The sequence below is a fragment of the Microtus ochrogaster genome, chromosome 2 (genome assembly GCF_000317375.1).
Source record: "Microtus ochrogaster isolate Prairie Vole_2 chromosome 2, MicOch1.0, whole genome shotgun sequence".
In the NCBI taxonomy this organism is placed as follows: Eukaryota; Metazoa; Chordata; class Mammalia; order Rodentia; family Cricetidae; genus Microtus; species Microtus ochrogaster.
This window is the reverse complement of record NC_022010.1, coordinates 13,401,479-13,415,432: the sequence shown is the minus strand read 5'-3', so window position 1 is coordinate 13,415,432 and position 13,954 is coordinate 13,401,479. Positions and strand designations below refer to the sequence as shown.

The 13,954-nt window shown below is 46.0% G+C and overlaps 1 protein-coding gene across 6 annotated transcripts in view; it reads right to left on the bottom strand.

The window, feature by feature from the left end:
* Positions 1-13,954, bottom strand: part of Pitpnm2 (phosphatidylinositol transfer protein membrane associated 2) — a 107,094-nt gene that overhangs the window by 32,006 nt on the left and 61,134 nt on the right. For all 6 annotated transcript variants that reach the window (XM_026784193.1, XM_005344388.3, XM_013350016.2 and 3 more), the window contains exon 2: positions 9,023-9,199. In XM_026784193.1, coding sequence (XP_026639994.1) covers positions 9,023-9,100 — 78 coding nt within the window. In that variant the 5' untranslated portion in view covers positions 9,101-9,199. The remainder of the gene's footprint in view (positions 1-9,022; positions 9,200-13,954) is intronic.

The window sequence follows — 13,954 nt, the reverse complement described above, 5'->3', positions numbered from 1 at the left end:
TGTAGACCAGGCTGGTCTCAAACTCACAGAGATCCGCCTGCCTCTGCCTCCCGAGTGCTGGGATTAAAGGCGTGCGCCACCATCGCCCAGCTCACGTGACTTTTCTATACACATGTGTGAGACAAGTGTGTGTGTGTGTGTGTGAGAGAGAGAGAGAGAGAGAGAGAGAGAGAGAGAGAGAGGGAGAGAGAGAGAGACAGAGACAGAGACAGAGACAGAGACAAGAGTCCATGGATTCAGGGCTCTGCTAGGCAAGACAGCAGGACAATGTTCTTAGAGTCGCCTGCAGACAGATGTGGTGTGTCAGAGCTGTACGCTCAGCATTTGGGAAGCTAAGCCAAGAGGGAGCTGTGTGTAAGTGATTGAGGAGGGGAATAGACAAAGACTTACTGGGAGGATGTTAGTCACGTATGGAGAAACTGAGGAACAGGAACCAACTGTGACCCTACTCGGTTAGAATGACAGAGAAGCAGAGGATGCAGCAGAAGTTTTGGCAGGGACCCCAGCATCACACAGGGCCACAAACTCCGTAATGGACAGGACTCTCTCACTGGCTGCTGTTGACAGTAATACATTCCCTGATAGAAACACTAAAACTCTCAGAAAAAAATGCAGGGATAGGTCTATGAGCTTGGATTAGACAAAGTTTATACATGCGACACTGGAACTGCTAATATTGTTTAAAAAGGCAGCTGGGGGCTTGATCTGATCTTAGGGGTGACCAATGCCTACTCATGGGGTGACCAATGTCTACTCATGGGGTAATGGACATAGTGCCTACAAGGAAGATGGGAGGTGGTCCCTTATGAGGCAGAAGTGGGTGGAAATGACTTCCATGGTCCACAAGGGAAGCTAAAGTGCATCCTTCAACAGGAAGCCAGCAGAAACATTCATCGCAAAAGACAGAGAAGCTGGATTTAATGAAAACTGATAACATGAGTTTTGCAGAAAGAAAGTTAAAAGAGCTTGTATAATGCAAGAGAAAACTTGCCAGTAATATCTGATGCTAGGAATTTGTATCCAAAAGATAAAGATAATGTCTACATCTCAACAACAGACCAACGACACATTCACAAATGGTCCAAAGGCTTGAACAGTCATGTCTCCACAGAAGACATACACAGGGCCAGTGAGTGCCTAAAGGTTGCTTAACAACACAAATGGTCAGGAAACACAAACCAAAACCAACCAGAAAGCACCAAGCCTATGCAGAAACTGGAGCCCTCACATACAGCGAGTGGGGGCGGAAACAGTGTAGCAGTCCCTCATAGATAGAAAGTCTAAAGGTAGGCACAGAGGCACAGCAGAGGAAAACCTATTTCCTCACAGAGTCTGGATGCTACTTACACACAATCACCAAAAGGGGTCAATCAGCACACGGAAAACATGGTACATTCATCCCGTTGAACAATCTCCAGCCATAAAGAGGAATAAGACACTGATACTGGCTGAAAGGTAGACGAGCCCTGAGGACATGTTAGGTGACAGAAGTCAGACACAAAAGGCTGCAAATCATGTGATCCCATTAATGAAAATGTCTAGAAGAGGCAAACCCAGAATTCAAAAGCCAATTGTTGGTTCCCAAGGGCTGGAGTGAGGGCAATGGCACATTCTACAGGTAACAACTATGTCCTACACTAAAGTTACCATACTATACAAACTAGTGATTTCTACTTTTTTTTTTTTTTTTTGGTTTTTTGAGACAGGGTTTCTCTGTGGTTTTGGAGCCTGTCCTGGAACTAGCTCTTGTAGACCAGGCTGGTCTCGAACTCACAGAGATCCGCCTGCCTCTGCCTCCCAAGTGCTGGGATTAAAGGCGTGCGCCACCACCGCCGGCTCTACTTTTTTTTTGAGACAGAGTTTCACTGTAACAGCCCTGACTGTCCTCAAACTCACAGAGATCTGCCAGTCTCTGCCTCCTGAGTGCTAGGACTAAAGGCATGCACCACCACCACCTGGCTGTGATTTCTACACTTAATACACTCAAAACATAGGAAAATACATGGACCCTCTGTGTAGTCAGTTTTAATTGTGAACTTGACACAATCTAGACTCATCCTGGGAAGAAAGACTCAATGAGAGCTTATCTGGAGCAACCTGGCTTGTGGGCATGTCTGTGGGAGCTGTCTTGATTAACATTAATACTGTGAAAAGACTCAGCCCACTGTGGGTGGCACCACTCCTTAGGTTTGGGTCCTGCCCTGTGTATGAGGACAGAAGTTATATGAGCACCAAGCACGTATGCATTCATTTCTCTCTGCTCTTAGCTGTGGATGAGATGTGAGTAGGTGATTCGAGCTCTTGCAGCCTTGACTTCCTCCTAGGATGGACTGTACCCTGGAACTGTGAGCTGTAGACAACCTTTTCTCCCTTAAGTTGCTTGTTGTGATTTTACCACAGCAACATAAAAACAAGGACACCTGCAACCATATACATAATAGTTCTATACTGTGGGAGAATTGTCTGTATTCTGTCAATCATGTTTTAAATAAATGTTGATTGGCCAGGTAGGAAATATAGGCGGGAAAACCAGACAGGAAGTAGAAATGATGTAATGAAAACAGGAGAATTCTGGGAAGGAGAAAGTTGATTCCTCCCACTCCTGTCCAGATCACAGAAGCAGCAGGATGTGGTCTGCCCCACTGAAAAAAGGTACTGAACCACATGGCTAACATAGATCAGAAAAATGGGTTAATCAAGATGTGAGAGTTAGCCAGTGAGAGGCTAGAGCTAATGGGCCAATCAGCTTTATAACTTATAGAGATCTCTGTGTGATTTTCTTTGCAGTCAAACAGTTGTGGGGTACCGGGCGGGACAAAAACCAAACAAACAGGTCTGGCAGTCCATGTTACACTATATCACATCCAGAAGGTGGCTTCTGTACAATTCTGTCCCCTTCAGATGTGTGGGACTCACAAAGCTGCTCTAACAACAAACAAACCCCAGTCTTGCCTCTTGTATTCACTAAGGTTTAAGAAGAGCCAAATAGGAGAGTGGGAGGGGGCTTGGTGACACTGACACACAAAGCACCTAGGTCATCTCTATGTGTTCTTCCCAGTGTCTGAAAGGTCCATTTCCTGTTTTATAGATGCTATGTTTGAGGCACTGGTGACTTTAAGTCCAGACTATGCTTCCATGGTGACGTGATGGCATTGCTAAGGCTATCCTTGGTCAGCTTCCCAAGCAGCACATATGTTCATGTGCACACATGCTCAGTATACTGATATGTGCAGATACATGTGTACTCTTGGATGCTCCTCCCACACAAACTTCATCACTTCAACCACCCCAGAGCCTGACCTCTGTAGGACACAACGTGGTATCCAGCTCCGGGGCCAGGCGTGACTAAAGCCTCCTTCAGAAAGGAGAAGGAATGTCCTGGGGTGGAGGCACATCTTTAATCCAAGAGGCAGAGGCAGGTGGATCTTGGTGAGTTCTAAGCTAGCCAAGAGTACATAGTGAGACTGTGTCTAGAAGAAAGGAAAAAGGGAAGAAAAGGAAGAGAGGAAGGGAGGTGGTGTGGGAAGTCCTGTGTATGTGTTGCTTTTCTTAGTTGATGAATAAAGAAGCTGGCTTGGCCTGTGATAGGGTAGAGCAGAGCTAGGTGGGGAAGATTAAACTGAATGCTGGGAGCCACCATGGAGCCACCGGAGGAGAAAGACGCAAGCTGCCAGATGGAACCTTGCTGGTAGGCCACAAGCCTCACGGTAAAATATAAAATAATGGAAATGGGTTAAATTAAGATATAAGAGCTAGCCAATAAGAAGCTAGAGCTAATAGGCAAGCAGTGATTTAATTAATATAGTTTCTGTGCACAAACAAGTGGCCAGCCTCCTGCTATAGGGAGGGAGGATGGATGGACTGGTCTTGGGACTGTGAGCTAGGTTTGAAGCAAGCGGATGTTCTGTGGCACAACTTGTTTTACCTCTTACAGCAGCCCTGTGCCTGCAGCTGGTAACTGCAGGCCTGGAACACGGGACAGCACTACAGTGACCTGTGTGACAGTAAGGTGGGAGCTAAGACAGTGGTGACTGTCTGAGGAGATCCAAGAGTCCATTTCTGCTGTTTGAGGCCAGCTAGTGTGTGTGGTTCTTTGTACGGCACCAGGAGGCTAATACATTTGCCTGCTGAGAAGTTTAAAGAGGAGAGATGGGCTAGTTACAGGGGTTGGGGAACCTCAGAGGTCTCTCAGAGTGGAGACAGGATGCAGAGAGTCAGGAAAAACTGAAAAAAATAGCAGGGGCAGGGAAGGCTCTTCCATACAGACCCACACAGCACTCACCCTGTTCACTGAAGCACACCTAGGCTCCAGCCACCTCCAAGCTGCCTGTCAGACTGGCCAGCATGCTCTCCTCCTCACAGGCTGTAGGGACACCATCCCACCCTTCTAACCTCTGAGGTAGTGCTGCCTCTCTCATCTTATCCTGCCTGCCTCCTCCCTGAGCTGCTGTGTCCTTTCCTCTTCTTATACGGGCAACAGTTAGTCAACCTGGGGTAGGACCTAAATCCAAGATGATCTTATCTCAAAAGTCTTAACTAATTATATATACACAGGCCCAAGTCTAGATGAGGTCGTACTCTTGAGGTTGTATATGAATAGGAACTGGGGTTGGGCACTACTCACCTAGCTAGGTAGTTTTATTGATGACCTCCTGTGGTTAATCTTCAGCCTATCTGTCAGAGAAACACTGACTGTTGATCCCTCCCCTGCCTAATAGGGAAGTCCTTCGCCTCCTGGAGTGGTCCTTGTGCTTCCTGCACAGCTACACAGGCTTTTCCCCAGTGGGGGTGACTCTATGGGCGGGCCACACCATTCTGGCCTTACCACCCACAGTATGCCGGCTAGTTATATGAGCATTTGAGTACTGGGGGTGGAGTGTGACTGTGGAAGGGACATGTGGGATCTAGTCCTCACAAGCACCAGGCACTCTGGAGATGGTGTCTCCCAGCTAAGCCAGTCCTCTACAGGCTGATCCCGGGGTCCCACTGGCCACAGTAATGAAGGGAGCAACAAGCCCTCATAAAGCTGTGGCTTAGCCATACCAGAGGAACAAGCTCTCCTCAGCCTCCCTATGCTCTGCCCACACAGGAAGCCACTACCACATCCCTGCCCATGGCCATTCCTAAACAGTATGTAGTGCTGCCCACTCTTGGAACCTTGAGTTGGCAAATAGTCACCAAACCTCCATGGGACCTCTGAAGGAAGGCTGCAAAATGAGAACCCCTCCCCAGCAGCTGCGCTCAGAGCTGTCCAGGGTACTGACCAAGCCCATCCGGCCACCACACACCCCCACCTCCAGCCAGCAAGGTCTTGCTTAGCACCCCCTAGAGGACAGCATGGGTACTGCACTGGTTTCTGCTGGCCTTGACTCCCTGGGTACAGAACTTGCTCAGGCAGGTGAATGGTTCTGACTCACCAGCTTGGTCTTTTCTACAACCTGTTCCAGCTACTGCCAAACGAGCCTCTTTGCTATTCACTCAGCTGTCTCCAAAGGCCCTTCACGGAAGGAACATGTTGCCTCCTACAGCATCTGCCTGGGGTGTACCTAGACCTGTCTCCCATTTCTTAGTTCTTGCCACTCCTGCCTGGCTCTCATTTGACACATACATCTACACTCTCCCCTGAAATCGTCTCCACACAGGTGGGGACAGAACACTGTGTTACTGTGGCATGACTGGCACACAGTGAGCTGTGCACACATCCGGGTATATCCTGTGACTGTGACATATGCTTACCCTGCAGTGGCATGGGCCCTCAGGAACTCTGGGTTCTGAGGCACAGAAGACAAATCCCATAGCAGCCGCAGAGGGAGTGAACAGAGAAGCAGACAGGGGCAGGAGCTAGGAAAGAGGCACCCACAGGTCCTGTAGTAGCAGAGAATGCTGGGTACAGAAATGATCTATCGGTCACATGAGATGAGCAGGGCCTCTAGAGATAGAAATCTGGCTGTGAGTGGGTGTCTCAGGAACAGGAAGGACACAAGTACCCAGGTTTCAGGCCCCACATCTGAACTGTCTGAGCTGGCCTCTTGTTGAACCACTGCTCTCGGGCCTGTTAACAAGCTCACATCTCTTCCAACTAGAATCATCTTGGAGAGGCTATAGGACAGGGTAGGCAAGGCAGGCCTCCTCGGGTGCCGCCCTCCCTGTTCTGGATGAGCAGGACTCCTTGTCTTCACCGCTGTCTTCTGTACTCCTGTCTGCCATGTACTCCCTAATCTCTGAGGCTGGGAGTGGATTCCTCCTGACCCCACCAGAAGCCCAAAGCCTTTAAGGACCAGATAGGTCTCCAGGGAGCTGGGGGAGCTAAGTTTCACACTTGGCTCAATTTTCCCATCTGCAAACATGAAAGTTACTTTTGCTGGGAGCGGTGGCTCACACCTGTAGTCCCAGCTACTCAGGAAACTAAGACAGGAGGATCCCTTGAGTCCAGGAATTCTGGGCTATAACGTGCTATGACAATCGGTGTCCACACTAAGGCTGACATCCCAGGAGTGGGGAACCATCAGGTTGCCTAAGGAGGGGTGAACTAGCCCAGGTTGGAAAAGGAAAGTTACTTTTGAGAGCCCTTTCAGAGCAATGCCATTTAAGAAACTAGCTTATGTAAGAAATTGAGGGGCCAGGCATGATGGTGCATGACTTTAATCCTAGCACTCAGGAGGCAGATGTGAGTGAGTTCCAGGACAGCCAGGTCTATGCAGAGAAACCATTTCGAAAAACCAACCAACCAAAGAAACAAAACAACCAAAAACAAGATGGGTATTGTGGCACATGCTTTAATCCTAGCACTCAGGAGGCAGGGGCAAGCAGATATGTGAGTTCAAGGCTAGCCTGGTCTATAGGACAACCAGGACTATTACATAAAGAAACCTGTCTAAAAAAAACCCCACAAAACAAAGCAAAAACAACAAACAAACAAAAACCCAAAACAAACAGTAAGTGAGAGCCGGGGAGACTCACTTGCTTGTTCCCCAGAGCCAGGTTCATCTGGGACAGCCTACATTTCCTCCTACAGAGCAAGATACTTAGCTGTGCTATTGTCTGGAAACAGATCACACCTCAACCTCTAGACAAGCTACATATACTGGCTCCGGGGTCCCTGATATCAAGATGGAACCATGGGATTTCTGCTTAAAACAGATGATACAGCCTTTGCTACTCAGGGACTCAACTCTCCCTGCCTTTCTGCCACTGTGGAGCATGAGGAAAGGCTGGAAGACAACCAGGAAGCCTGGCTTTAAAGGGGCTACAGTGGCCATGAAAGCTTACAGAGAGGTATATCATACCTCTGTGGACCTCTCAAGCTGATGGGGACTGGAGTGGGACTGTGCATGTTATGTAGATGCATGTGTGCATATCTGTGTGCACTCACGCACGCACACACATATATATGTATATGCTAACCATGTTCCTTAGCCTCCCTCTGGATATGGCCACTTGGCCCAGAAACCCCTCTCCTGGCAACATCTGGCTTGCTCACCATTCTATCTTTTGCATGCCCACTTGCTCACTGGAAGGGGCACAGGGAAAGGCACTAGAAGCTCACAGCAGCAGAGGGCACTTGTGAGGGTGTAGACACACATGACCAACAAGGTAGGAGGCGCTTCTATTTACTACAGTTTCAGCTAGCAAATCAACGTTCACCAAAAGACATTGTACAAATGGGTCAATGGACTGTGTGGTCTGGATACAGATCTGAATATCATACAGATGACGTGGGTCACTGCACAATTGAATTGACTGGAAGCTAAGGACTGATGCTGGGAAATGAGGTATTTAGAGGGGCTGAGTAACAATGACTCCATGCTTGAGAAATACCTTGGGGCACTCCAGAGGCTGGAGGTCATGCTCCTGGACCCTGGGTGTCCAACCTGGGAGCCAATGGGGCTGTACTGCCATGGCCTGCTGCGAAGGGAACTAAAGGGCGCAGGACAAATGGCAGCATGAGCAGATGAGTCTGGTCCTTGAACAGACTGAGCTATTTCCAGAGTGCTCAGAGCTGGGGCCTGATTTAAGCTCTTCTTCTCCCTGATCTCTAGAAATAATTAAGGGGTAAGTGGTTCAAGAGGGAATTGAGTGGCGCTTCTGAAGCAGCTCAGAGCAAACAGTCCCCTGGAGAGGCTGGGGGCACTTCCTGCTCTTTCCCAGCCGAAGCACTCCTGTGGGAGCTGGCTAAACTCTAGTGGCTTCAAGCTCCTCTTAGACAGGTACTGAGCCTCTGGGTGGAAGGTGCAAGCCCCTCAGAAACCCGGTGGGAGAAGCTGGACACGGAGGTGTTTACCTTTAATTGGGAGGCAGAGGCAGGCAGATCTCTGTAAGTTTGAGGTCATCCTGGTCTACAGCCTAGGAAGCCAGGGCTGTTACACAGAGAAATCCTGTCTTGAAAAATAAAAACAAACAAACAAGGTCGGAGGTGGAAGCCCTGAGGGCTATGCCCTGCTGCCAGCCCTCTATAGTGAGGGTCTCCCCTGCCTCACATGCCCCATCTTAAATGAGGTGTTGGGACCAAACGGGTCTCCTCTGGTCCCTACAACGAAGCTCCAACTCCCAGTGTGATAATCTATGGAGGCATCTGGGAATTACTTAAATTTATTTGGGGTCAAGAGACTGGGATAATATACTTATTAGTAGAAGAAAGACTACTGTCACGTGCCCACCCCAATGTGTGTACATGTGAAACTCAGGAAGACATTTCCCATCAAAATCTTGCCCTGGTCATCCTTGATCTAGGAAGCGGCCTTCAAAGCAGCAAGGAATAGTCCCTGTTGCTTAAGCCAAAGGGCAGGGTAATTTGTGACAGCAGCCTGGGCTGAGACCTGAAATAAGAGCGGATGCAAGGTGATGGATGGTAATGCAAAGCGGATATTCGTATGGGAGCGGGAGTATAGTGGTGGCAAGACACTCTGATCCCACGAGAACCCAGTATGCCAAGATGCAGCACTTCACAGACATGGACAATACCCACTAGTATACACTGGAATCCATCCAACTTAACCTGGTCCAGCCACCTCTCCAGACTCACCTGTATCATGTATAGCTGGGCGATGCGGTATTCCTCCACAGTCATTGGCAGGGGAATCCGGTATTCCTTTATGATCATCTTGGAATCCACGTCTTCCTGGAGGCAGGGAATTGCGTGCTTGTGGGGACTTCCTAGGCAAGATTCCTTAAATAATCATGGCAGAATTCACTGAAGACCCTTGAGAGACAGAGAGAGACAGAGAGGACAGGAGAGTCACTTCCCGCAATGTCTGGTGGGCATGCTAACAGGAAAGTTGAAGTCTAGACCTGAGGCTAGAATTCTCATCTCAACGCTCTCAAGCCAACAGTGACCTGGAGTGAATTCCTAGCTTCTCTGGCCCACTCTTCCCTGTTTGCTAATCTTCAAGAGCTTTTGGAAGGACTAAATGAGAGGCTAGTGAACTCTCTCATCAACAGTCTCCAGGAAGTAAAGGGTTAGCCTGCTCCCTGTTCCGTAGAGGTTCACTACTGTTCAGGAGGGGCTGCAGGTTTTATGTCTAGGGTCACAGCAGAATCTGCAGGCTAGACAAAGCATATTCCTTCAGGGTCTCAGCCCCTCAAAGATGTCCCCAGATGAAATCTTGGAGCCTACAGACATCACTAGTCTCTTGGCTTTCAGAGGCTCTGTGAATATACATCTAAAACAAGTACATAATGACATTCTCTCCGAAGACAAGCTCCCAGGTGAGCTGTTACCATGCAGAGAGTGTCCACCCTTCCACATTGCAACTCCTGGACAGAGACACAGTACTGACATGAAGGCAGAGGCTTCTAGGTGGCTCCCAGAAACCAGGAGCAAAGCTTAGCCACAGAGCATTCCGAGGACTGTCAGACAATGGAGGCCAAGGCTGCACCTCCATCTGAGGCTGTGTGAAGTACAGGGACTGCGTTCTGTCTGCAAGGAACTACAGAGGCAAGCAGGTAGGCCACCAGAGGCTTAGACAGTAGGAGGGGACAAATAGCTCAGCACTGTTCCCACCAAGTGTACAGTGACCAACAGCAACAGAGAGAACAGGAGACCACAGTTTGTTATTCCCTGTGGGATTTAACTGCAGAACTTAACACTGTATCCTGGCTGTGAGGCTCCTGGGACAAGGGCTATGAGGGAAGGCAAAAAAGAAACAAAGAAACTTGGTAAATGTGCTACTTAAGAGAGCCTATGAGACTCAGTGGGACTTCTCAACAATAAAGAGAGATGAAAAATAAGCTAGTTGAGATCAGGGGAATAGGAAAGAAAAAATATGGCTCATGTTTTTAAAAGAGGTACATGAAAGCCAGGCGGTGGTGGCGCACGCCTTTAATCCCAGCACTCGGGAGGCAGAGGAAAGTGGATCTCTGGGAGTTCGAGGCCAGCCTGGTCTACAGAGCTAGTTCCAGGACAGGAACCAAAGCTACAGAGAAACCCTGCCTCGAAAAAAAAAACAAAACAAAACAAAGAGGTACATGAAATCATGGATAGGCAAAACACAACATGAACAGCGAGAAGTGTGGGAGGAGTAGAGGAAATCACACAGTCAACTGGAGAGTAAGACAAGAATGCAGCTATGGAAGCAGCAGAAATGCGAACACACATGTAACTGGAGTAAAATAAGATAATAACAGGGGACCTATGCACTGAAATAGGTCACAAAAACTTTCTTCATAAGCAGTTAAATTGTTTATGTGTATGTGTGCACACATGGAGCCTGAGGTCAATGTCAGGTGTCTTCCTCTGTTACCTTCCTCTAGTATTTGAGACAGTGTATCTCATTGAACCTGGAGCTCACTATTTTGATGGTAGTGACTGAAGGGTGACCCCTCAGGATCTCCTTGTCTCTCCCCACTTCACCAAAACTGAAATACAGTTGCACGCAGTTAGGTCTGGCCTTTATGTGGGTGCTGGGATCTGAATGCAGGTCCTCATGCTTGCACAGCAAGCGCTTTACCCTCTGAGTCTTCTCGAGAGCCTCTAAGATTTCTTAAATGTAACAAGATAATAAATGAATTATAAAATAAGGCCTAACCCTACAGATTAGCTTACATTCTATCTGCTAGTGAAAAAAACTGATGCTACAAATAATAGTAAAACATATTCTGAAAGATTCACTGACTTTAAAGGATAGGTAAAAAGAAGTATAAGTAGGAGGTGCAGAGAAAAGGATTGGAGAGAATCAGACTTCATAACACAGTTTTAGAAGCTTGTGCAGTAATATCTGCAGAGCTTTAAGAGGCAGAACTTAGGAATCAGAACCTCATACCCAGCTAAACAGTCATTTAGGTGTGATCAGCTAATACTCTGAAATATTGAATTTGGAGGCTTAGACACGGATAGGATAACTTCTTTAAAAATGTTATCTGGTATTAAAACCCAACAAATCAAAAGATAAAATTGTAAATTCATCCATGCAAAATCATGATGTAAACAAAGTAACTTTGAAACTTTGGCAATTATAGTTACTGAAGTAACATATGTAGCATCAACAATGTATACAAACAATAATGTAATTAACGAAAACTGGGAGTGGAAGAATGAAGTAGAAATGTAACTGACTCAACTTACACAGCACAGAAGTTGGTTCATTACATAGAGAAATTAGTGCGGGACGAAGAGTCAAAGACAGACTTTTTTTTAGGCTAGGTAAACTGCTTCATATGATGTGGTGCATATGCCATCATATATTCATCATACATAGGCCTACAGGATAGACAACCAAGAGCTCAGTGGTTAACAACACTTGATTCTCTTACAGAGGACCTGAGGTTGGTTCCTAGTACCTGTGTCAGAGAGCTCACAGCTTAACTCCAGCTTTGGGAGTCTTATAGCTTCTGTGAGCATCTGTACTTTTATGCATGCATGAATACACACACACACACACACACACAAATTATGAAAATAAATCTTCAAAAAGAATATAAGCTGTGAACTCTGTGTGCATATGACAGCCCATGAGTTGTAACAAAAGGACCACTTTGGATGGTCAAGGTTGCTCAGTGGGCAAAGGCACTTGCTGCATAATGACGCAAGCTGGATGACCAAAGGTGAGTCCCTGAAATCTATGGGTAACTGCTTTGAGTTTGGAAAAGGCTGATTCAGTAATCGCACATTTGCTAGAAGTTATGACCATCACAGGTATACCTGCACAAATAAAGACAGATAATGCTCCAGCATATGTCTCTAAAAATGAAACAGTTTTTTGTTTATTATAATACAAAGCATATTACAGGTATACCACAAAATCTTACAAGCCAGGCAGTTATATAAAGATCAAATCGAACTCTAAAGGCTATGTTAAATAAACAGAAAGGGATAATAAATACTCCCAGAAATAGATTGCATAATGCTTTATTAACTTTGAATTTTCTAAATGCTAATGAGAAAGGAGCAACAGCCACGGAGAGACACTGGATAGTAGAAAAAATACTACAGAATTAAATCAGTTGATAAACTTTAAAGATGTACTGACCTCAGAATGGAAACCAGGACATGTGTTATGTTAGGGGAGGGATTTTGCTTTTGTTTCCACAGGAGAAGAAAAGCTATGGATATCATCAAAATTGAAAGATTTGATTTGAACAAGAGACACATCTTTTTTATTTTTTTGAGGGGGGTGGCATTTAGAGACAGGGGTGGTTTTCAATTGATCAATATAACTTGCCAAAAGAGAATCTCTCCAAAATTAGAGATGGGGAAGGGTTTTGTTTCTGTCTTTTCAGGAATAAAGGAATCTGAAGACCACTGGACGAATGAGACATCTGAAGAAAAGGGACAAATTATCCACAAAAAAATGTCTGAAGAAAAAGAGTAAATTGGCCTATTGATATATCACATTTCCGACAGGATAAAATTTGATAAATTTTCCCAAATGCTTGTTTCTGCTGTTCTCTACAGACATATAATACAAATGGTCTTTTTGTGGTCCCAGTCCAATTAAAGATTAAAGCTGGCTTTGGAGTAGGCGTGTGGCTCTCTCCTTCTCTAAACCCAAGAATGCTTAATAAAGTGAAATCTAAAATCTCTGTCTCATGTCAGAAGAACCACTTGATATGGAACAGAAGAAAAAAAATACTTAAGGACTATTTTATTACTACTAATCTCATAATCCTTTGGTTTTATATTGACTCTTTAACAGCTTTTCTTAAGTTATAAGTTTTATAAGATTAACATATATATATTCTACTATTTTTGTCATGATATTAATGGTCATATAGAGTAGTAACTAATTCTAGAAAAAGGTTTTATCTGCCTTCCTGTACATGATTTCAGGTTTGAGTTTCTATCAGTTTTCTGCAGTGAACCATGAGCACGCCTAACAGCAACCTTTGAAGTCTCCATGAGGAAGACGGAGCTCCACAATGACAATTCCTCCAGGACTATGATAACACCACAAAGCTGAAAAACACCACCTAAAGGACGGCTTTGGACTACAAACTGTTTAGAACAATTTTGAGGTGGCTAGCTGAGATGAACCAGTCTAACAGAATACTCTAGCCAGGACTTGAGTCAAGGTTGCACTTTCCCATTTTGCAGAGACTGGACAGCAAATGATATAGCCACCTCTCCCAGGACTTGACAATTGACTCGAATTTTTCTTTTCAGGATCCTCTACAGATACCATTGCCCCCAGACAGCAGGAAGTAGATTTAAGACTATGACACCCACATTCTCAAGAGGTAGGGGGTGGTTTTTGGTTGTTCAATGAGTTATGGATATTTGTCATTGTTTATTGGGATTGATTACAAGTTAGGTGTTATCGGTTAAGGCCAGGAGGAAAGTTGAACGAAGGAGAACAGATTCAGAGTTCTTGTTTTGAAAAGGAAAAAAAGGGGGGATACAGATATGATAGAATAAAATGGTGGATTTTTTTTTTTTTTTTGGTTTTTCGAGACAGGGTTTCTCTGTGGCTTTGAAGCCTGTCCTGGAACTAGCTCTGTAGACCAGGCTGGTCTCGAACTC